The 24,043-nt window shown below is 51.4% G+C and overlaps 1 protein-coding gene across 1 annotated transcript; it reads left to right on the forward strand.

The window, feature by feature from the left end:
* The first annotated feature begins 3,471 nt into the window (after window positions 1-3,471).
* CLEC19A (C-type lectin domain containing 19A) lies at window positions 3,472-9,718 on the forward strand. The gene is made up of 5 exons (XM_035548983.1): window positions 3,472-3,562; window positions 8,170-8,335; window positions 8,748-8,841; window positions 9,047-9,179; window positions 9,639-9,718. Exons 1-5 carry the CDS (start codon window positions 3,472-3,474, stop codon window positions 9,716-9,718), a joined length of 564 nt encoding a protein of 187 aa, XP_035404876.1.
* Window positions 9,719-24,043: the final 14,325 nt, after the last annotated feature.

The following is a 24,043-nucleotide window of genomic DNA, read 5'->3' on the forward strand; positions in this document are numbered from 1 at the left end:
GCTGTGACACCAGCGGCAGCCAAACCAAGCAGGCGGACGAGGTGGGGGAAAAAACCCCAACCACCAAAACACCCAACCTCACACCCACCCCACAGCAGCTCTATTGGACTGAAGCAACTGCCGGTACCCGCCTGGCTGCACTGGCCTCTGTGCAAACCTCTGCAGCACCAACCATGTCCCACCGGGTCCCATGCCAGCAGCTTCCCTGGGGCCACCAGTGGCCTGGCCAGCAGGACCTGTTGCTACCCGTGTCCGGCTCCGGTGTTTTTTAGCGATGGAGAGCATCGTCCAGAGCAGGGCGGGCTGCAGGCGGAGGTGCCGGTGGACATGCCAAGATGGGGAAGAGTTTTGAGTTTCCTCTGCTCTCCTTACGGTCCAAATCCATGACTCGTCCTCTCAGAGATATACGTACCTGTGTGCTCTCGTTGGTGAACGTGGTAATTAGGCTAGGATGTTTTTTTAAATGGTAGAAGCTGTGGTGAAACCGATTCTGGCTCCAGTTTTGTCCTTGTACTCGTTTCTACAGAATTAAGCTCCTGTTAGTACGTGCCAGGCACACGCAGCCCCGTGCACGTGGGTCTGATGTACCGTCAGCAGTGAGGTCTGCCACTCTCCATAGCAGTCTGTGTGTGTCAAGTAGATACCGTGACGATATAGCGAAGTAAACGTCTCCAGTAGCACTTATACTTTCCAATACTTCCCTGTGTTGTGCAAAAGAAACCTGCTGTGGGGACTTTTGCGGTTAAGAACACCCAAAATGCACAATTTTAATTCCCTGACAGACTGCAGTGGCTCTTTCTGTGTTGTATGTGTTAACCGAGGTAGTTTTCGAGGTCACCACGTGAACTTAGCTGCAGTCAGGCTGTCCTGTTGGTTGCTTCTGTACATTTTTCTTTTTTTCCACGGCATATTGTCTGGTATGATGCAGACTGTATATTTATTGAAAATAAAAATCTATTTAATTGTGCCATGCATGCTGAGGTGGTACTTGTTGGCAGAGTTCATCATTGTGTTGAGCTCAGTTACATCCATGGCACAAAGAAAGCTGGGAGGTTGGAGTTCACCCCTTCTTATTGCAGTGATCCCGGAATTATTTAGGGGAAACTGGGGCAGAGCTGGTGACCTGATGGCCAGCCCGGTGCCTTGCTCCTGCTGGGCAGGGCTCCCATCCAGTGTACATACACCTGAAGCAGAGGGGTCCAATGTGTGCGTTTGCACGGGGCTGTGGGTTTGTCCTCTGCAGGAGTAGGCCCCAAATTATTATGTAGTTTTAAAATTGCTTTATTTATCAACATTGTGTCTGCATGAAAATCTGTATCTTGCTTACAGCTCATTCACAAATCAAACTACAGAAGGATGTCACCTGCAAGGCAGCAGGGCTCAACACAGGACTTCCTGGATATTCATTTTGGAGAAGGAACCCCATCAGCTGTCTGACAGCCAACGCAAACATGAGTGCTCTGCAGCTGGGGAATAGGGGCACCCAGTTCCATGCTGGAGCCACGAAGTGCAAGCACGGAGACACTGCACCAGGAGATCTTTCTCATGGCATGTGGGCAGGGTGGCATCGGATGGAGCCAAACCCCTTGGGAGCTGTGAGCCCTTGTGTCTGTTTTCTGGTATTTGAGCGCCCACTGTCTTTGAATGTTGTTAAACAGAAGCTCTTCAGCAGCAGCCATGATGGGTTTGAGCAGGGAAGGGATGATTTGGGTGCCTGTGGTTTCCTCCAGGAGATGTCCTCGCCTCCCTGCCTCAAGAAGCAATCTCGCAGCAGCTCCAGGGCAGAGCGCCGTGCGTCCCCAGGCACAGGGTGGCAAAGGGCCGTGGTGGCCTCGCTGCCGTGCCATCACTCACGTGCTGCACGTGGGGAAGCCCCTGGCTGCCCACCCTCATGGCATAGCTGCAATGCCTGGATCCCTCCCTGCTGCTCTCCAGCACAGCTGGCACGTTGGCAGCCCCAACTGCAGGGACAGTGGTTGCTGCTGGGCTGCCTGTGGGTGTCCTTGCCGAGCTTCTCTGCCATGGGTGATGGATTTCAGTTCTGGTCTGTCTCTGCGAGTTAATGGTAATTCTGCAGGTGAAATTCCTCTCCTGTCCCACAGCAAGGGCAATAGCAAATCCTTCTCTTCTCTGGCTTTCCTCCCGGCTCATCTCATTGCTAAATCACGGTGCAGAGGGAGCCCTGGGCGAACACCCTGGAGGATGCTGACCTGTTCCTGCAGCTTGCAAAGGCTCGGGCAAGGGCTGGTGGTTTCAGCAGTCACTGGCCTCACTGTTCTTCCACCTGTGGTCTATGGGCAGCAGCATGAGATTTATGCTTTCACTGAAGCCAACTTGAGACCTGCTGTGTGCTTTGCTTAAGCACTGGAGATGGAAACTTTGAGTGAAGTAACACGTACCAGAGTTTTGTTCTACAGTTTGCTGATAATTGCCTATAATATCAGCTTTGTCTGGGAATTGCACACAGCTGAGAAGGGAGATGGCATGCGATGGTCTTCTAATGTTAAGTCTGAACTCTTTCATTTGTAATAGTCTGGTGTATCAATAGACTTTTCCTTGAGCAGTAAAGTTTTGGATCAGTATATGGAACTAAAAATGAAAAGGGTAAGGAGTTTTCTTAAAACGTTTTATTTAATGCAAAAAAAATCTAATATAGGATCTCATGAGCTGCTGTCTCTGGAATAAGCCTGGATACTTTACTGAAAGCTTTGTGTCATCCCAAATTCTTTCTACTTGAATCCTGCCTGTAAAAACAGGAGTCATCCCAACTCAAGTCCCAGAAAAAATTGAAAATGTTAATCTGTGGATGAGAATAGAATGGGACTGGCACTGACTGTGTTCCCGAGTAGCTCCTTCAGTGCTGGCTGAAGGCATAAATTGGAAGTGGAGCAGGGCTGTGGCATTTCATAGCACGTGTGTGTATTCTGTTCCCCTTACCTGCGTGCTGTTCCTAAAGAAGGACTTGACACAAGATTTTTAAAAACTGAAGTTTATTTCCAAATACAGTTTTGACCATGGAAGGAAGAAGTGGAAGAGCCTCCGTCCCATTGCTGTTTGTTGCTGCAGGCTGTCTGATGTTACAGGGCTGCACTAGCACAGCGCAGGCAGCGTGTGAGCGAATGGAGCAGGCTTGTTCCTGTGACATCACTAAAAAAAATTAAAGAAGGTGCAAAAAGAGGCGGCAACGGATTTAAAAATAAGAAGTAAAAGCCACGAAAACCATGTCCTCCGTGATCTAGGGGGGAGAAACCCACAAAAAGCTTCTCCGCCTCGCTCCTGGGGTGGAGAAACCTACGAAAAGCATCTCTGCCTTGCTTCTGGAGTAGGGGGGGACCTACAAAAAGCATCTTTCCCCATCCCCCGCTCGTGGGTCGTGGAGGGCGGAGGGCGGCAGCGGGGAGGTGCGGGGCGGTCCCTGCCCGCAGCCGCCCCCGTCCCGCAGCGGCCGCCGAGCCGCCCGGTGCCGCGGTGATGGGCTGGGGCCGCGCCGTGTGCGCGCTGCTGGCCGCCGGGCTGCTGGCCGCCGGGGCTTTCCCCCAGACCAACATCAAGATCAGCCAAGGTGAGTGCAAAGCGCCAGGAGGGGATGTAATCCCGCACCGCCCGTGCAGGATGGGGATGGCCTCGTAGGGGGGTTTTGGGGGTCTTGGAGGGGCGGCAGCTGGCTCGGCAGTTTGTCTCGCTCCAGAAATCTCAGGCTTGCCTCGAAATCAACTTTCTTCTCTTGGGTGCCCCAAGCAGCCCTGCTATCTCCCCTGGACGCTGAGGCTCTCTCCGCTGGCTTTGTGTGCAGGCAGCTGGGCTTTCACCCGTAGTGATGTGAGCTGCTGTGCCACGGTGCCAGAGGAGCACCTCCTGTCCCTGAAAAAAGGTCACCGATGTGAGATCCCCTCCCCATTCCCCGTTTGTTTTTCCTGAACTGGTTGTAAGCCTGAAGCACGGTGTGGCGGCAGCCGCTCTGTGTCACTTTGGTTTCCTGCAAACTTTCTGATGGGGCTGGGGGGAGCGGGAGCCTGTGCTCATCGCGTGGTGTGCCCCGTCACATTTATGGCTGCTGAGAGCAGAAAAGGACCCTTAAGTGTCGTTCAGAGACTTTGTGAGAAAAAGGAGCTATGGGTTTCCTCCCAGCTGGCCGATCTTCACCAGCACTAATTAAGGAGAAAAAATGCAAGATAATTCCTATCTGTTACTGCGAGCTGCAGGGGGGCAGCTGTGGCAGCCTTGCATCTCCAAATGGATGTGGCAGAAGATTTTAATCTGTAGAGACAGCTTGGTTTTGTTACGGGGATTTAAAAGGCAAAACACTCTGCGTGAAGGGAAGTCACTTTTCCAACGTGCTTCAACAGCTGTTTAAAGTTTTACTTGGACATTTGTAACACGCACTTAAAAACCCCACTTCAGTGTGTGTAAGGTACCATTGGGTCATTAAATGGTCTCCGTGTCCATCAGCGACTGCCCTCCCCTCCAGCTCCCTGCATCCCCCAGACACTAGGAGACCAAAAACCCTCCATGAGCTGCTTGTTTTGAATGTGGCCACTGAGCATGAGACTTTTTTATCTGTTAATGAAAGATTTGTGTTACAAATGGCACGAAGGTGGGGTTGTTCGTCAGTAACGAGCATGGTGTCAGTGTTAAGGGCGTGCTTCTAAAGCCCTTGGTGACCTGAGGCATATCAGCATCACACGGTAGCACTGTCTTAGCCCCTGCTACGTGCTCCTGCCCCTCGAACTCCCCTTATTCTTTGGTTTAAGTCAGTAAGGAGGACGTGGGCTCTGCCTCAGGTGGCATTGTGCCCCCCCACCCCCAGCCATGCTTCAGCCGGAGCCATCCTGGAGGGTCCTGGGCTGCCTGGTCCCGGCCCTGCAGTCTCAGCCCCCCCTCTGACTGCCCATCAGTCAGCAGCTCAGATGCAGGGTAGCTTTCTTTTTGAGGTCAGAAGGCAGCATCAGCTTACGGATGTGCCAGGAACGCAGTTTTAAGACCATGCACGTCAGTGAGGTCTCTCCTAGCACCTACAAGCTTTTGGTAAGCCATCAGCTGCTGAACCAACCCTACCCACTGTCCAAAGCACTTCAGTGGAGCCACATCCCCCCAGGGGTCTTCCCTACACGGACATCTCTCACCGACCCTGTCCTAGCCCCAGACTTTGTCTCCCAAAGCTACTGGCTGCCGGCGAAGCAGCACTCAGCCTTGGCGTGGAGCTGGTAGGGAAAAGCCTGCCCTTCACCTTCACTGATGAGTCAGGGGGTCACGCAGTCGGTGCTTTGCTTCTTCAGTAGCATCCCGGGACAAAAAGGCTGATGGGACTGGACTGCCCGGGGTTTTCTCCCTCATTAATTTGTCACTGGAAAGCAGCCACTCGGGGAAGTGAAACTTTATGCCAGAGCTGAGTCAGACTCTACACAGCTCTGACACGGAGTTTTCCCAGTTAGGGGGATCCTGGTGCCTCTGAGCTGGGTTTCAGCAAATCACTAACTAGGAAGAATCCAGTTGTATTGGCACCAAAACAAATTCAGAGAACGCAGAGCTCTTTTTCTGACCACAAATTCTTGTTTTCCGGCTTTTCTGGGTAAGTACTATCTGCCTGACACAGATCTTATCTTCAGCCAAGTTTAGACAACCGTTTTGCTGCTGCTGCATTTAAACACGTCCCTGGCCATAAAACTGCTGCACTGCAAATAGGCGAAGGAAGGACAGAAGGATTCATGCCCTCATTTTCTGCCAGAAATTTGGGGACAAAGAGATGGCAGGGACGTGGTCCCATGGGTGGTGGCTTTGCTGCAGGTGCGGCTCCAGCCCAGAGGAGCTGATGCTGCTGAGGGCAATGTTTTACTGGGACACTTAAAGGTGAGAATCTGGTCTGAATATCCCCCCCAATGCTTCCCCCCTTTCTTTTTACATCAAATATCACTATCAGCTGCTGGCTTAGGTTATGAGGTTTTCCTGCAGAGCTGTGAGTATGCTCATACACACATGCATACAATTTCTTACAGCTTTCCTGCTAAAAATAGCCCCTGCAGTTCCCAGATCAGGGCAGCACCCCCAGTTGTTGCTGCCTGTAAATGTAAGAGCAGAAGTCCTCCTCCAAAGAGAGTGCCAAAGCCTCTGATCCTGACCCGACAGAGAGGATGCTAATTAAATGCTGACCTCCCTTCTTTTCCTTTTTGGTATATTTAACCTTAAATTCCTTCAGGCACCTCTGGTTCGCTGAAGCTCATCAAATTAATGCTACCTAATGGGAAGCAGCGCAGAATAACAAAGGAGGACTGTCTCCATCTCGCACTAGGTTTTGGCTCCTCAGGACAAGGAGGGGGGTGCTGGGGGCCCACTGTGATTCACAGTGCCATGGGAAGGCAGGGAGCCGCTGGCCTCAGCCCCGTGAATTTTGCCACTGTGCTGCTGGAGGTGAAGAGTTCGTCGGGGCTTTTTACACCTCTATAAAAGAGCCAGTTGCTGGCTGTGTCTGTCTGCTGCAGCCCCCTCTCCTGGATCGGGCCCTCTGCCCCTGCCCTGGGCTGCTGGCGGTGGACAGGGGCCCTTGACCAGTGCCATGCCGCAGGAAATCGCATCAGCTTGTGGCATTCCTGCTCCTTCTGCTCTGTTGGCACAACAGCAATAATTCGCCCTGCTGAGGGCTGTTCTAAGGGTTTTCCAGGGAAAGGCTGGCTGGATGTGTTTCTGAGCCCCACACCACCTCTGAGCTGCCTTTGGCTTTGCCAGGCTTCTCCCCTTGTTTCCAACCAGGCGTGCCTTGAGGTTACTCCTCAGAAGCTCTGCAGCCCCTCTGAGCTGCCCAAAGCCACAGCTCCTGCAGGGAGCTGGGCAGGGGGGTGAAGCGGGGCTGCCTCGGACGTCAGGGGAACAAAATTGCTCTTTGCCTTTGTGGCTTGTCCTCTGCTGTGTGCTCTAAAGCAGCCTCAGGAGGGGTGTTTGGGAAATGCTCAGAGACCCTCTACCAAAGAGCTGACGAAACATGAAATTACCACTTGGAGCTGCTGGAGAAGAGTTCAGCTCCACTCAGCTTTGAATTCTTCTCATTTCTCCTTTTTCTCCATACCAACATTGCCTTCACTGCTACTACATCAAATGTGGCTGTTGGCAGGGGTTCGCTCTGCCCACCAATGACCCGCGGTCACAGCGATTTCCCCCAGGCCCTTCAACACAGGAGGCCCTTCAGCAGCGCCCTGACCTCTTTGGGCTTAAGTCTGTTACCTGCTTGGGTAGCTTGGTGGCATCTGCCTCTCCCAAGGACTGGGGGTGTGCCCTAACCCCTGCTCCCAGCACCATGGTCTCTCTGGCAGGACCCGGCAGGGATGCAGGAGCCATCTCTGGGGGAACTGGTGACGCCCCAAGGCTCAAAAACCAGGAGCTCATTTACTACATGATTTTGTGCACCATTCATGTGTTAGTATTTGTCGGGGCATAGTGTGTGCTCTGTGTCCTCCCTTCTGCTCAGAGGAGGCTGGCAGAGGGACCTGTTAACACTGCTGCAGTGTTTATATTATGCAAAGGCTCCAGAAATGCCTCCTGCACCCCCAAAATAGCCTCATCTAGGGGAGCTCCCCTGTCCTGCTGAAGAGCTGTGGTGGCTCTGTGGGGCCCCAGCTCTTATCTCCCAGGGAGGCAGATAGGGCGGCACCGCTCCCTGCGGCCTCCACGGGGCTATTTTTGGTCTAAAATCCAAGGCGTGCCTACATGCACGGCTGCCACCAGGCCAGGACGAGGGGGCGGCGAGGGTGGTTGCTGGGGAGGAGAGATGCGATCTGGTCTTATAGGAGGTGTGAGCAGGAGGGCAGCGCATGGCCACGACCCTGCAGCCCCAGCGCCAGCTCTGTCCTAGCACGGTGGCCCCAGCGCTGTCTGATGGAGGTGAGAGCAGCCCTTATCTTGTTATCTGCAGTACCACAAGTGAGTGCCTCCATTTAAAGCACCCACTGCCTGAAGCCACATCAAACAGGCTTGCATTGCAAGCCTCCTGATTTTCCTAGGCATTCACTAAAATTTGGAAACTTGTGGCTATTGCAAAATTTATTTGGGTTTTAGCTACCTTTTGCCTGGCTTCTGTAAAATCTGCTTTTTTCCCACGCATGTGGCTTTAGTTTGTTGGTGGGGAGCAGGGCTGGGCGCTGCTTCTCCCGTAGCACCTGCATGTCCTCTGCTCTGCCCCAGCCCTGCCGGAGCCCGTGCACGCCTACTCCTGCCCTCTCTTCTGGACGGAGTATGAAGGCCACTGCTACCGGTACTTCCCCATCAACAAAACCTGGGCTGAAGCCGACCTCTACTGTGCTGAGTTCTCCATCGGCATCAGGTCAGCGAAGCTGGCCTCCATTCACAGGTGAGAGCCACGGGCATGTCCTCCTCCTGGGGAAATAGGGATGCAGGCACGGTGCCACCGAGGCAGCACAACCTTTGTGCTACAACTGGGACAGGCCCGATGCCTTGGGCATGCAAAGATGGTGTAGAAAATGCCTTTAGCTGTGCTGGCAGGAGTAGTGCTATTATATTCCCCAAGTTCCCTGCAAAGTGCATTTTTTTATCCTTGAAAAAGGGGTAGAGATCTAATACGATTACACACGCTCCTTCTCCCTCACCCTACACACCTTTTGCAAAGACCCAGCACCAAATCACCAGCAGTCACAAAACAGGAGCCCATTTGTCCAGCCCGGGGGTGGAAGATGAGGGGGCATGTTCACGACCCTTTGCCTCCTGTAACCTTTCAACTGCTGTGTTTTGTGCTGTTTTGCCAGCTGGGAAGAAAATGTCTTTGTGTACGACCTGGTGAACAGCCGTGTGCCCGGCATCCCCACCGACATCTGGACGGGGCTCAACGACCTGCGGCAGGTGAGTGGCTCCTGCCTCTGCTCCTACAGCGGTCCCGGGCATCACCCGCAAAATTTATTGTAAAACTTCACTTCCCTGCTTGGCCAGTTCTCCCCATGTCCCTGGGCTGTCTTGCACCCATCTCTGCTTGGGCACGTGGCCATGGGTGCCTGGGGGTTGGCAGCTCTGCAGTGGCCACATTTCTCCCTCTGCCCATGCCCTGCAGGAGGGTAACTTCGAGTGGACGGATGGCTCCTCCTACGACTATAACTACTGGGACGGCAGCCAGCCCGACGACGGCATCCACTCCATCCCGGAGGAGGAGGACTGCGTGCAGATCTGGTACCGGGCCAGCAGCGGTAAGCGCGGCGCGCGGCGCTCAAGGGCGCGCTGAGTGCTGTTTGCATGTGAATAAATTCCAGCTGCTGCTCGGGCTTTTCTGGAGAGGCTGCTGGCAGGGTGGTGATTTGCATTTTAAATCTTTATTATTATTATTTTCTCTTTTTCTTTGTAGAGAAGGGTGTTTTCTTTATAAACACACACACACACGTTTTCCTTCTGCTTACAGCCCATCTCCTCTCCCAGAGCAGGAGGGGAACATCACTTTAGAGAATCCCTAAATTTAGTCAAAGGTCAAATTTTGTCATCTCTCCCTCCCGCACATGGCCTGCTGCAAAACCTGTCCCTTGGCCAGTGTCCCCTCCCTCACTCACACCACGGGCACTTGCTGAAGCACAGCGAGGCCTTGCCTGTGCCACAAGCCAAAACCCTAAAGGCCCTGAACCTCAGTCCCCACTAACGCCTTGTTTTTGGGGCAGCGCTGCGCTCCTGGAATGACAACGCCTGCAGCCGAGCCTTTCCCTTTGTCTGCAAAATCCCCTCACTGGCCCTGGACTGATCCTGCACCCCGGCTTTGTGCCACCTCAGCGGGGACGAGCCGGCCGGGACATCACGGGATGGAGGAGGCCTCGTGCGCAGGCTGGAGCCGTGGAGCTCTCCCCTCATGGAAGCGGTGACAGGAGGCGTGCTGCAGAGCAAAGGAGGACCCAGATTTAACCCTGGGGTTGGGTTTTAAATAAACTATTGCACCGTGTTGGAGGAAATCTGTTATTTTATCAATGCACCAAACCGTTAGGAAAAAAAAAAAAAAAAGATTTTGTCTGCTGATGTGAGACGAGCAGGGAAAAGGTGTTGGTTTTCTGTTAAGTTACACAAAATGCCTTTGTATTGTGGGCATTATTTTCTCCCTGCTGAAGTAAGTGATGGAGGTGGCTCTGGCTCTGTCGTGAGCAGGAGCTGGGGGGCAGCAGTGGGTTCCCCAACCTGCCCCCCCGGGACAAGCCTCATGCCTGGCCCTTGCCTCACCTGGAGCCCCCCAGGGCCAAGGGCAGGTGTGCAGCATTGGGCCACCAACACCCGATTTGGGCTGGGTGTGCGACAGGAGGGTGGGAGGGGGCTGACATGTGCCAGCTGGGGGCAGCGGGGTGCTCTCACCCAGCAGGGGCATCGTTATGGGGGAGGCTCATCTGGGGGTGGTGGTTGTGTTTCAGTCGCTTGCTAGGGGTTGGCACCCTGCTTCTTGCATGTGCGTGGGGATCTGTGGGGTTTTGGTGAAACGGGCTGTGGGGGAGCCCAGCAGGGTGCCTGAGGGGAGAGCAGCGCTGTTGAGCTTCCTTAAAACGTAAAATCAACAGCTAAATAATAACAATAATAAAGAAAAACAATATAAAGGAAAATAAAGATAGAATTAAAAGATAGATTAAATTATCAAATAAAAAATGAGAAAATAAAAAAGATAGAATTAAAAGATAAAATAGACAAATAAACTAATAAAAAATTAATAATAGTAATAACAAAAGACTAAATTAAAAAAAAAGAACAAAATAAGAAATAAAAAGAAAAAAATACAAATAATGATAGAATAAAAAGAGAATTATAAAAAAAAAAATGCTCTTCTCTCTCAGAGCATGCAGCTCTGTGAGGGCACCTCAGGCAGAAGCGGAGGAGCAGGAGGCAGGGGACACAGGGAAAGGCTGGGGCTGGGGCTGGGCGCTGCCTAGTCAGGGTGAAGCAGCTCGGTGTGGGTGGAAGGGAAGTGCCTGGAGCAGCTGTGCTGTGCTGTAAGGGGATATCTGCGTGCATGTGTATGCATATAACACACACACGTGCTAAACGGCATGTCTGTGCCTCTCAGCTGTGGGTAGGTTCGACTTTTTGCTGTTAAAGAGAAAATGTAATATTAATTCCTCCTAGTTGCTTCCTATAAACTTGTCACTGGCATATAAAACATCACCGTTTTCACAGGTCCTTTGAATAGGACATATGGATGGATAGATAGATAGATAGAGATACAGATTTCTTTCCCCACACAATAATAAAGTAAGAAACCAAATTTCCTTCTCCTTTTAAAACCAGCTTCAAGGCATGGTGGCTTCCCTGGAGGTACAGGAGTTTCTCCACAGGGTGTCCCAGACAGGGCAGGGACCTCTTGACACAAAACCAAGGCAAATCCCTTGTGAAGATGAGTAAAAGCATCTACATAAAATTCTTTGGTCGCCCCTGATGTCACCATCTGAAACACATAACATCTGAAAGCTCACACTTTCCGGAGTGATTACATTGGGTGCAATGAGGTAAAGGGCAATGGGGCTGACACAGCTTCCCCCAGTGTCACTGCTGCTTTTGGCTAAACTGGGAGCTTGGAGTGAAAATGTGAAAGCTGGTGGGGGTAAGGCTGTGGTTGTTGGTGGGAACGTGTGTAGGAGCCAGTTTCTAAAATGAGGTAATGTTATCATCCCTGGTATGTATTTAAAAGATATACATTTTAAAATGTATTATATATATATAAAATAATTTTGTATTTATATATAATATATATATAGGGAAGGGAAGGGAAAAATATATATAGGGAGAAAGTGTGTGCTGTTCAGGCTTTTCCAGCTCCCCTATGCTCTGGGAATCACAGGGGCTGAGGAGGCCAAGGACTGTGTCCTCCTGGGCCTGTGGAGGCTGTGATGTCGAACCTGCTGGCTGGCCCTGGCCTCTGCCCTTCCCAAGACCGGGGACCGGGGCTCAGTGCCATAATCCACCCTGAAAATCAACCCCTCTGGCATCAGGGTGTGAGGTGGGGAATGCCTCGTGCCGCTGGACTGTCCTGGCGCTGGGCTGGAGGCTGTGTCTCCTCAGTCACGGGTGCATGTGGAACCTCGCACCCCAGCAGGAACTCTTGGTTGAGACATGAGACGGACAGGAGGCAGGCACACGCTCAATGTTTTGTCAGCCTGTGAGATTCCAGAAGACAAAGCCCATTTATTTCCTCCAGGAGAGCAAACCTTCTCCGTTATTTGGTTAGTTATTGCTGCTGCATAACCGGAGTGAGTCAACTGAGGAAGACTCACCCTGCTTCCCCATGGAGAACAGCCTTTGTGGGTTGGTTCCTTTGCTTTTCTTTTAGTGGCTAGTGGGTTAGACAAATTGCTGTCTCCTGGAATTGGTGGCTGAGGAACAAATGGTGCTGAAGGGAAGCAAAAGCAGCTGGGCTGAGGGGGCTGCATCCTTGGGTGGGTGCTCTGAGCAGCCCCACTCCTCAAAGGCACCATGGTCACCGATGCATGGGTTAACCCATAAAATGATACCAGTTATTGTTGATACCATGCATGCATTACCTTCTCTCTGTGCTTTTCCTCCTCCTTTTATGTGTGAAAATAAAGTTTTTAGGATGGTTTTGGCATGCGGGGCAGGAAGTAATGTGTGCGGTTTCTCCAGGCCTGTGCTTCGTCTGCTATCAGAAAACAATGCATACAGATAACAAGGGTTTGTAAAGAACCAGATGTGGAAACAGGGCCTTCCTGGTTCCGACAAGTTTAGCAAAATGCTGGGCACTGAAGGAGACAGCTGGGTGTGGGCGGTGCTGGGCCTGGGGCTGGTGCTGCCTCCCCACTGCTGCTTCCCCTGTGCTCCTGTTCAGAGGAGCTGGGAGCTCAGCACCGTGGGGCTCAGCACCCCTCAAGCCAATAACCCCACTTTTCCCTGCAAGTGGCTTCAGACATTTTGAAGGAAAGGTTTGACAAGTTCCCTTGGGAAAATGTTTGAAGAGTTGGACCCTACAGTGACTAAAAATATTGCTAATGGGGAGAGCCTATGGAAGCTGTCAGCTCCAATCAATGTCTTCATTTCCAGGTAAAAAGAAGTGAACTTGCGTGACCAGCAAGTTGGGGCCAGAGTTAACAGGGGCTTTGTTTTGCAAACCTCCCCTGCTTTCTCCCCAGGCTCCAGGATCCTTACTTTAAAAAGAAACCACACCTCTTCCATTGCTGGTGTCTTTTGTTTCACAGCAGTCAAATCCAATTCGTGAAACAAAAAAGGGAGTTTTCATCTCCCAGATGAACTCCTGGATCCATGGGGTCTGCTTGGTGGAGGATGAGATGTGCCCGTGCCCTTGGTGCTTTCCTGGCCGGGAGGAGCTGCAGCTCCTCAGGCTGAACATTTATTTTAATTTTTCTGAACATTTATTTTCTTTTTTTTTCTGTGCCCCTGCCCGTGATCCCCAGCTGCCCTCTTGCCTTGGCTGTCTCTGTGTTGCTGGCTGCAGGCACTGGGAGGCTGGAGGCAGGGGACTCCCCCACTTGCAAGCAGTGTATGCAGGAGGCTCCTCTTACCTCTGAGATTTTTAGGAGCTGAATATCTTCCTCTGTAACACGTGAAACTCAGGATAAGCCAGTTGCATACACTGGGAGCAAACAAAATAATCACCTATTGATGACAAATGTCTTTGCCCTCCTGTACCCCATTTCTTGGTCTGTAGAGATGATGTTGCCCCCAGCTCTGGCATGACAGGCAGGACGGATGGGACTGCCTGGACCAACTGCCTTTTAATTCTCTTTTTCCTATCATTATTTTATTTTTATTTCTTGAAATTCACTGCTGGATGTCCAGGAGAGGAAGCTGTAACGACAAGCTCCAGCCTCTGAGCCACCAAAACAGCTCATGGGCGCTGTGATGCGGGGAGGGCGGCAGGGGGCAGGAGCTGGGCTCAGTGCATTTGGTTTGTACAGCTGCGAGCAGCCTGCACCACCCTTTGTCAATACCATTACATTTTGAAAACCTGGGATTATGCATAAAACCTGCCCAGAGTCCGGTTTGTCTTTGGTCTGTGCATCACACAAGCATTTAGCACTTATGTGCAAGGTCGATAAGCCAAACTCAGGGTTCTGAGAAGGCAAGTGCATTTTTTAAAGCCCTTCAGACTGCTGCTGCCCCAGGAAAGGGGTGCGGCCATGTTCTGGAGCCATTTACAAGAAGGCATTGAGTAGGATGTGGCTCCTGAGCAGGAGACAGACTTTAGTGTATTGGGGGCTTCCCTTCTGCGTCGTGGTGTTTTTTGCCCACACCAGGGAGTAACAGGGAAGGCATGGGCTTCCAGTGGAATCTGACATGATGAAGAGCACCAGCCCCTGGGTTCGCAGCCCTTTTTGGTGTGGTGTAGACAGGGTGACCAGCTCTTCTACTAAATGCTTTCGCTTGGCAGGGACTTGGCACCTTGGCTGGAAACTTCCATTCCCAGTTGCAAATCATCAAGGCGCTGTTGATCAGATCTAATGAGAGAGTAATTGGTTCCTGCTGGTGAAGTCGGTCATCCTTGACGGTCACTGTGCCAGAAGGCAGGTGATGTGGTAGAGAAGGGAGTCGCAACTGGCACCAGCACAGTGAACTCACCGGAGCTGCTTAATGAGGATGCTGCTGCAGCCACCCTGCTGCTTTGTGTCCGCTGTGCCACCACCTTGGCTGGGGCTGCTCTCAGCAGGGGGAGGTGATGCTCCTCGGGCTCCTTTGGGTGGTGTCCTCAGAGGGGGCTGTGCATGCAGAGATCCTGCTGCACTGGCTAATCGGAGCTGTGTTTTGTCATCTGTTAAAATACCGTCCGGCTCTTGGGGTTGCCACGGCAACCGGATATTTGCTCATTTGTATTTCTTGAAAATTATTCTCGGCTGTTGATTGCGGTGTTTGTGGAGCTGCCTGTCAGGGTGCCGATGTACCGGCACTTGTCAGGGCTGTGCACGAGTGACTGGTACGGCTACAGAGCACATTTCCAAATGGAAACTTTGCTGGGGTGTGATGTGTGTTACGTCCTGTCTGAAGTCTGCTCGTTGTATCGTGAAGTTGCTTGGGATAACAGTAAATCCAAGTTGCTGGAGACCTTGCTAAGGAAAGGAAAGGGTTTGCAGGAAGAGATTTCTTTCTTGCATCCTGTTAGCATGGAGAGGACTGCAATAAAATATCCTCATCTTGGTGCACTCAGAGGTCTGGGCGTGCTGCAGGGTAGGAAGGTGGGGAGGCTTAACCAGGAGGCAGGTTGGTGGATAACCATCACCTGTGTGATGGGGACAGGAGCTAGGGGCTGGAGGGTTATTTCTCAGGGGCAATAACCACCACCTTCAGCTTCCAGAGTGCCTGAAGGCTTTGTGGTCTGGGAAAGAGCCAGCCTGGATTAAATGTTCACTGATTTTCACTTGGTGGTGCAAAGCTGTGGAGCACCAGGGGAAAAAGGTGCTGTAGGACCAGCTCCAATGTTCAGAGGTGGCAGTTGAAGGGGATGGGGAAGATGTTTTTATCGTGAAGAGGAAATTAATTTGATTTGGATGCTGTTTAGACTCAGTGGCCATTGGTTCATGAGAATCAATTTATCCACAGTCCAGTGGCAGTTTAAGAGCTCAGTGTTGGTTGTCAAGTACTTGTTTAACCGAGAAAATCCACTTGCCATTAATTTCTCTTTTATCTTGTTGAGATAATTAAATTGGGAGGTAGGACACTGCAGCAGGTCTACAGACAGAGGTTGTTTTGTGTCTGTGTGAGGAGGGAACACCCTGCCTGCAGCACAGGGGCATCCTTTCCCCATCGCCTCCTCCCTCTGGCTGGGCCCATGGATCTGAATTCGAGGGCAGAGGGAGGGGAAGGCAACAGCAGAAGGGAGGGATAAAGCAAAGAAATGTGAGTCTTGTCATCAGGGCAGAGGACAAATGCCCTCGGGAAGGGCTTGTGGTCTTTGTTAATCTCCAAAGCATCACAGAAAGTCATGGGCCCAAGTAACTGCTGAATGGGAATGATGAATGCATTCATCTAATACGGAAAGTTACCCTGGATTTATCTGGGTTGTGAAAGCGATTACAATTCTATAGCAGCAGTAAGATTTATGGCTATAATGAAATCTTAAACGCCAGCTTTGTAACCTGCCCTGTTATTATGCGTTAACTCCTCACGAAGGCTCTGCTGTAGCTGTGCGGGGGATCTGGCTGTCATTTTGCATGTAACCCATCCAATCCCCCCTACATACTTGTGCCGATGAGGATTTCTGTATTATTTATCACCCTGGGCCCAACATGCATGCAATCAGCATCACACAGGAGCAGGGAGCAGCTCCTGCTTGAGTGAGTGCAGGCAGAAACACAGGCAGGACACTGAAAGGGCTCGCTCTGATTTGACATTTTTGTGTGTATTCAGCATCTACCATTAACTCTTCCTCTATTGCACATTATTCCAGAAACCTGGGAACCTCAGCTACCTGGGAAGGTAGCTGAGAACCTGCAGGCATCCAAAGCATCCCTGTGCACGTGGTGCCTTCAACCCCAGGGGCCACCAGGACGGGACTTTGGGAAAGATGGGCCAGCTTGTGGCTTTGGGTGAGGCAGGGCGAAGTGATGCTGAGTGACACTCGCAGTTTCTTCCATTCCTGATTTTATTTTTTTTAGCATCCAGCCCTACGAGGCATGAAATGCCTCTCAGGGTGGGGATTTTAACTCTAAAATGGAAACACTGCTAATGTCATCCAGCAGCACCAGCCACACATGCTCTCCCCCTTTGTCTTCTCCATTTTCTGGTTGAAACTGAAAAACTCCCTCCCAAAAAAGCTGCCGTTTTCTTCAGATGGCTCAGTGCAGTGAATGACCCATTTTTCTTCTCAAATGAGTCATGGATCCTCCTATGAAAGATCTCATTATTAATATGCCATTTGGGGAATATGTCTGAATTTTCCGGCAGTGGCCATGTCTCCGCTCAGTGACGGAGCCTGCACAATTAATAGCATATGCTAAATGGCTGCGCCCCGTTGCAACTAAATTGGTATCTATGTAAGGGATTTTTTGAAGGATAGATTGCTTCTTTTATTTATTTATTTATTTATTATTTTTAGATTTTTTTATGGACACTTTTAGATGCAACATGCTTAATACTTGCATCCCTAGCATCAACACAGTTTCCTCCAGCCACTTTTTGAATGGAGTTCTGGATGCTCAGAGCAGGAACCCATGAGAATGTTAATTAAGTACCTCTTCCACAACTGCACTGTTAAGTTAGTTTCAGCTGTCACCAATGACTTATTGAATCTATTAGAGCTTGCACTCTGTACTTCTTGCTACCCTTTTTTTTTTTTTTTTCAAGTTTCTTTAAATGATTTAGTCTGGAGTCCCAAGAGGTTCTAGTTGCATCAGATTTGCCCAGGCAGTGGTCCTGTATGGAGATAAAATTCACTCCACAGGGTGGCTAAATCCACCTTTTGGCATCTCAGGAGAAGTGAGATCACCCAGGACAGGACAAGAAGCATCCCAAATACTTTTTTCAAGGTGGAACCTAACCTCCTTGAGTTCACCAAAAGATACACGGTTTGCCATGAGTCTTGCTTGGACTCACCATTAAAAACACAAAATCAAACCCAAGCCAGCACTTGCAGCACAGCTCCGTTGTCACCTGGGTGAGGCAGAAGGTTGGGATGCCAGGATGGAGAGCATCGGAGGTGGCTCTCATGGGGTCCACATGTTTCCTCAGGGCAGGGAGGGAGGCAGAAGCCCATCAGCAGCCATGTGCCAGCTTTGCTGTCAGATGGACGTGGTCGTGTACCCTCCTTGAGCGCATGCTGTCACTCCTTGTCTCCATCCCAGGGTTTTAAAAACCATTGCCATATGTCGCACAAGCTATAGGCCACAGGAAACGAATCATGGCTCCCACTGCTGAAATGAGGCTGCCTCCATCCTGAATCTCGTCATCACCATATATGATCTTTATGGGCAGCAACGGGGCGGTCAGACCAGCACCGCAGGATCCAGGTCAGGCCAGGAAGGTAACCCTGGAAGAGTGGGGTCATACTTGCAGCATCTCTGGCCACCTGTTTTCCTATTCCTTTGCCATCACCCAAACTGTTATGTGACCTGAATCTGGCCCAGTGGCCTCTTTCTGCTATGTGAGGACTGCAAGACTAGGTGTAAACAAGACCCTATAGCTGCGAAAGGGCCAGCCAGCGAGTAAGCATGGAAGTACCCAGTGTGATTGTCAGTCTGCAGTTTGTGACTGGAGAACAAAAGCAATTTTCTCTCTTGTTCTCTGAATTGCCTTTGCAGTGATTTATTTTAGTTAAGTGGTTTGTCTCTGCTAGCTGATTTTGGGAACTGGGTTCTCCACTAAGGACAGGTTTTTTTCATGGAGCCCAATTCTGCACTGATTTACTTTGTGCCCCTCCACTGACTTCCCTGGAAATACCCAGGGCGTCAAATGGTGCCAGACTGAGAAAGGCTCCTATCTGCATCCTAACATGATACTAAATAAGCAGTTTGAAAACAAAGCCTGAAATCACTGCTGTTAAGCCATGACTGCTGCTGGCCTCTGCCTGTTCTCGAAGGTTATAAATTGTGGCAGAGGATAACAATTTTCCCTGCTGGGGCTTTCTGTCTCCCCAGAAGGCTGGGTTCCTGGGGAACCCATGTTTATCCCAGAGGTCTGCCTTGGCCCTTTTGGGGATTAACACCCTTGCAGCCACGGCAGGAGTCACAAACTTATGCTCTGAACGTGTATTTCAGATGCAACACAAAAACTGCTAACACATCCCCAAAATCCAGGGTGTGGTGCCCATCACCTGCAGGTGCTGGGGTGGAGGTTGGAGCAAAATTGCTTCCCTGCAGCTTTTTGTTAAGCAAGCAGCTCAGCTGCCTGGTTTGTGCGAGCAATGCATCCCCGAGCACCACCAGGACCAAAACGAAATGCCTGCCCCTACGAGTGAGGCTGAGAGACATTGCGCTTTCATTTTGCAAGGGACACAGTACAGATCATGTTTCCTGTGCAGGTTGCTGTAATGTTTGTTGCTGCCTGTCCCCTAGCAATGCTGCTGAGCTGTCAGCTGGGTTTGGCAGAGCAGCGCTGGGCTCTCCTTGGCTTTGCTGCTCCTCCGGGCAAGGCAGCTTCCACCCCAGCCTGGTCACTGCTGGGAGCTTAGTGTCCAGCAGCTTGGGCAGCTCAGCCAGCATGGAAAATGCTGAGAGCAAGGAGGGGAACAGATTACCAGTGACTGTGTGGCAGTCCTGCTTGCTGCCCATGCCTTGCCTGGCCTGGGGAGTGCTCTCATGGAAATTCAGCTCATCTGCAAGGAATCAAGGAGAAAATACTACACACTGTAGGCTCAGGATGTTCTGCCCCCTTTGATTTACAGTTAGTCCCAACCCCAGATTTCTGATTTTGTAAAGAAAATCTGTGCTTTCAGCCTGTCTTTCCCCACATGCATCTGTACACTTGTATGTGCATAAGTCAGAGAGTAGCAGTTCAAGCTGTGACACCCTCACGGAGCAGAAAACCAAAACTGGAGCTGGGTGTAAGGAGCAGCTGGCTTGTGACAAGTTTTCACTCTGATGAAAGTGTCTGAGGCATCTTCTTTAAGCCAAAAGCCCCAAGGCAGCACTTCCCTTAGTGCTAGGTAAGGTGGCCACAACACAGCAGTATTTGTGGATGCTTGCTGCTCCTAATTAGTGATGTCACTAATTGATTTGTCCCAGGTGCTTCTCTCCCCAAATTTCCCACTGGTGGCAGGGGGCTGTTTGACTGAGGAAGGCGTTGCTCTGGTCCTGGGCACTAGCAGTCGCCTGGCAGAGCCATGCAGGTAACAGGGGGTTTGCAGGGGTCGGCCGGGAAATGCTCAGCAAATGAGTGAAGCAGATTGACACAAGAAATGGATGCAGGTTAGGAGGAGGGGCAGAGGAAAGGCAAGTGGAATTAATTGCATTCACAGCTTGGGGTGGATTTGCCACCTTGGGAAAGGGGAAAATCAAAGCTGAGCATTTTCTCTGTCTGCCACTGCACCTAACCCAGAGACTGTGCTGGGAGCCGCACCACGCAGCGTGGCAGAGGATGCAGCATCTCCTGAATGTCAAATCAGGCTGAGGCTAATGATGTTTGAATTTTTTCCCTTTTTAAAAAATAATAGTAAAAAGGTCAAATAGCACTCAGAAGACCAAGAGCGAGTCCTTTCCTGCAGCTGCCTGGCTGGGCAGCCCCGTGCCTGCGGGGTGCCGGTGCGGACGCCCATGTGCCCGTGCCATCGTTACCACTGGCTCCGCCACCAGTGGCCGTGGGTAACACCAGCCTCGTCGCTGCCCCTTGCAGCCCACCCAGCCCTGTGGCCATCAGTAGGTGAGATGGGTGGACGTGGCGGCAGCTGGGTTGGTCTGGAGCTGTACACATGTATGTGCATTTTTAGGGGAGAGGGAGCGTTGCGGCGGCACATATGTGAGAAAGTGCTGCCATCTTTTGGCTATGCAAATCAGGTGAGGCGTAGAGGAGATACACAGGAGTCCTGCAGCTACTTGTGTTGGCTGGGAGACTGCTGCTTGTGCGCCGCCTTGCTGTGTTTGGTGTGTTTTGCCCGTTATCCCCATGGCCATGTGTTATTCTCTTTACTGTGTGAAGTGACCCTGGGGGCAGAGACCCTGCCCCAGGCCCAGCGCTGGCTGGGGGGCTCACCAAAATGCTCTGTAGGGGCTCCACACAGCCCTGGCTGTGCCTCCAAGCAAACGTGCTGTTGTGTGAGACCACCGGCGTCCCCTTCCTTCCAAGCAAAATGCTTCACCAAGTCCCTATCCTGGTGTTTCACCCCAACGTGGATAAAGACTGTGTAAAATTGGGAATTACTTATTGGATGATGGAAACTCCTGTTTGGTGTGGCGGCACATCTGGCAGCATGTAGCAAGCGTTTTCCCCTGGGTTTGTAAATGGAGTTTCCACCCAAGAAGTGAGCGCTGCGTGGTACGTGTGCTGGCTGCTCTGTGTGTGCTGCCCAGGGCTGAATGGCAAATGCTACCACTAAGTACAACAGACTTCAGAAATGAATTTTATTGCCCCCTCTGGTGATCACCAGAGACTTCACGCATCCTGCTCTGCATCCTCCCTTCCGTCGATAACCACGAGCCCCACCAGCTCCATTTCTGTCAAAGAGAACAGGTTATGTATGCTTTTACAGCTGCAGAGGGTGCTCGTTGGTGCAGCAGCCTTTCTTCTTCATTCATGTGGTTTCAGATAGCTCCTCTGTGGTTCTTTGCTTTTGAAAAGGGAAAAGAAAATGGAAATTATTGAAAAAAATATAAATGAATAGGGATGCGTGTAATAACAAGATAAATGGTCATTTGGATGGACAGGCTGCTTTTCCCTGCAAGTAAGGTTTTATGGCTGTGGCTCATCTGTGGCCAGTTTTGCTCAAATACAAGGATCATTAAGTTTTCAATTTTATAATTGCAAAAATAAGTTTTTTATGAGAAACATTAACCTTGCATGTACTTCTTGGGCAGAACACGAGCATGGCTGCTGATGCGGACTTGCAGGATCATGGCCAGGGCTCTCCAGGCATAGCTGAAATCATTGCCCCTTGAAAAACTCCCTCCATCCATACTTTTTGATGCTTACACCTGGATGGTTGTTTTAAACCTGTTAGTACTTAAAGCTGGAATACTTGCATTGCGCCCTTCCCATGGGGAGGCTGTTCGTGCTCACACAGCACTGCTATACGTGTTGAAGTGAGGATAGAAAGGGAGAGGAGAAGAGGACAAAGGGCTAGCCAGGAGCACAAGCCCCTGTGACGCCACGTGGTCACTGCAGCAGCTCCTGATTTCTTGGTGAGCAGTGAGGTTGAGAAAGGGCAAGCTGCGATGAGCAGCCCTGGCTCATTCACACCCATGGTTTTAGGAGATGCTACTTCTCGGAGGGGGAAAAATATCAGTGTCTGAAAAATAATGTTCGAGGACTCAGTACGCTGAGGCTGAGCACCAGAAATGTGACCTGACAGCTTGAGATGAGCTGCTGCCCACGCTGCAGCATGGTGGTTAGATGTCTGAGGTCACTTTGTGCTGTTTGACCCCGTCCCTGGCCATGATGTGCTGGCAGCAGTGTTTGGTCCCCTTTGCAGCTCCTGGGGTCGGGGTCCTGCCCGGCAGCTGTGACAAAATACCTTGCCCCCCTGTTTGGGGAGAACGGCCCTGCAAAAACAGCCCTGAAAAGCCATCGGGAGCATTGGCTCTGTCAGTCACCCCTATGGTGACAAAGCTAATAATTGAGCAGCTTCGGGGGCAAAAAGAAAGGAAGAAAAATTGCCTGGGGAGATGAGAAGGTCAAACGGTGCCAGGTATTTTGTTGATGCAGATGTGATCCATTGGAATGTGACATCTCTGGCCGTGACACAAACTGATTCCCCAAATACGTGGCTGTCAATGTATCACCTTTCCAATGCAGAAAAACAAATTTCAGCGATGCTGAACTGAAAGAGGGAGGGGGATCGGCAACGTGCTCAGAGCTAATATCCCATCGCTGAGGATATGAATGCCGAACAGGCACATTTCAGGCTGTTTTTCTTGCCTCTGCCCAAATCAACAGCGGTGAGTCATCACGGGCAGACGTTGTCAGCTGCCATGGTGTTCGCAGTGTCTCGCAGCGCCTGCTGCCCAAACCCGCTGCTTTCCAGCACTGCTGGCAGGAGCAGGGCTGATTCTGGCCACACTTGGCACCAAAAAATCTGTTGGTTAACTGAAGTGTGGTTTCAGGAGCCAGAGACCTTGGGTTTTATTTCCAGTTGCAAAGCAAGCAGTGCCCTACTCCTGCGCAGGGATGGGAGATGGGCAGAGATGGGGCAGGGGAGGGAGCCAGGAGCTGTCCGAGGCTGGCTGGGCTGTGCCACAGCACCCTGTGGCCTGGAGGCAGGGTGGGGAACCGGGGACTTCTCCCAGTGGTGCCCCAGGATGCGTTTGGGACACCTGCAGGGCATGGAGGTGCCTCATGGGGAGAGCAGCAGGGTTGGACAAGCCTTCTCCTCCCGGCCTCCTGCACTCCAGAGGGGACCAGGGGCTATCAGAAAAGCTGCAGGAGGTGGATGCGGCTGAGCAGCCCTTGCCGAGCAGCCTGATGTGATGTAGAGGGAAAAGCAGAAAGCCTCTGTGCCTGTAGTTGTTTTCCAAGATCGAACAGCGTGGCCGAGCAAAGGTCAGGCGGTGGCTGGAGCTGGCTGGCAGGCTGTGCAGTACAGGCTGGTACCTGGGGCACAGCCAGAGATGGCAAACCATGATGAAACGCACTGGCAGGGCACGGTTCGGCTCGCTGCACTGAGATGTATTTCAGTAGCTTTGTCAGGGTTGGTCGAAATGCCCTTTTGCCTGGGAAGTCCTTGTCTCTGCAGCACCTCTCCATCTCCTGCTGGGAAACGGGCTTGGCTTTAAGGGAGCAGAGCTGGAAGCTGCCAGGCACAGCTTGGCTTCTGGTCTGTGGAAGCACTGGTGCTGTCTGTGTCTGCACCCCAAGCAGAGCTGCACAGCCCAGGGTGCGGGGAGAAGGCGTCTCCCCATGGAGAAAGTGATGGGCTGATGTCCCCTGGTTGGGAACCATAGAGCTGGCAGCCAAGCAGGCAGGTGTCTCCTGCTCACGCACAGGCTTCGCTCGGAGGAGATAAGGCTGCGTCAGAAGAGGAGATGTGCAGCAAGGCCAAATTAGCAAGGAGTTTGGTATGCTTTAGGTCTGCTGGTTACTGCAGCCTCAGGAATTTGCTAATTAGCTGTGTGGGACAGCTAATTATCTTGTCAGCCAGTCAGTCAAATAGTGATTCAGTTTAATCACACTTTTCTTATTTCTAAGCATGTTGGGCACTTCGGCTTCTCCCTGCACACTGTGGTGCTGCAGCCCGTTCACCCAGAGCTGCAGGAAGGTGCCCTGGCATCCACCCGTGGTCCCGGGGGTGACACTGCACCCTTGTGTCAGAGCAAAACAGGACAAAATGTTGGGTTCAGGTTACATTTTCCTTTTAAAAAAATATATATTTTCTTTTACATTCCACAGGACCCTGACTTACATCTCAAGGATGGAACCAAAAGACAAAACTCAAGCAAACAAGCTTTCAGCCTGCTGTACCAGGGTGGTAGTCTGCAAGGGCCAAAGCTAG

This window comes from Cygnus atratus, chromosome 15 (genome assembly GCF_013377495.2).
Source record: "Cygnus atratus isolate AKBS03 ecotype Queensland, Australia chromosome 15, CAtr_DNAZoo_HiC_assembly, whole genome shotgun sequence".
NCBI classification, from domain to species: Eukaryota; Metazoa; Chordata; class Aves; order Anseriformes; family Anatidae; genus Cygnus; species Cygnus atratus.

Excerpts from the sequence above, each read along its gene's own strand:
- CLEC19A (XM_035548983.1), top strand. The coding sequence starts at position 3,472 with ATGGGCTGGGGCCGCGCCGTGTGCGCGCTGCTGGCCGCCGGGCTGCTG. Across the intron at positions 8,842-9,046 it reads GGCTCAACGACCTGCGGCAG|GAGGGTAACTTCGAGTGGAC; the intron begins GTGAGTGGCTCC and ends CATGCCCTGCAG. Across the intron at positions 9,180-9,638 it reads CTGGTACCGGGCCAGCAGCG|CGCTGCGCTCCTGGAATGAC; the intron begins GTAAGCGCGGCG and ends TTTTTGGGGCAG.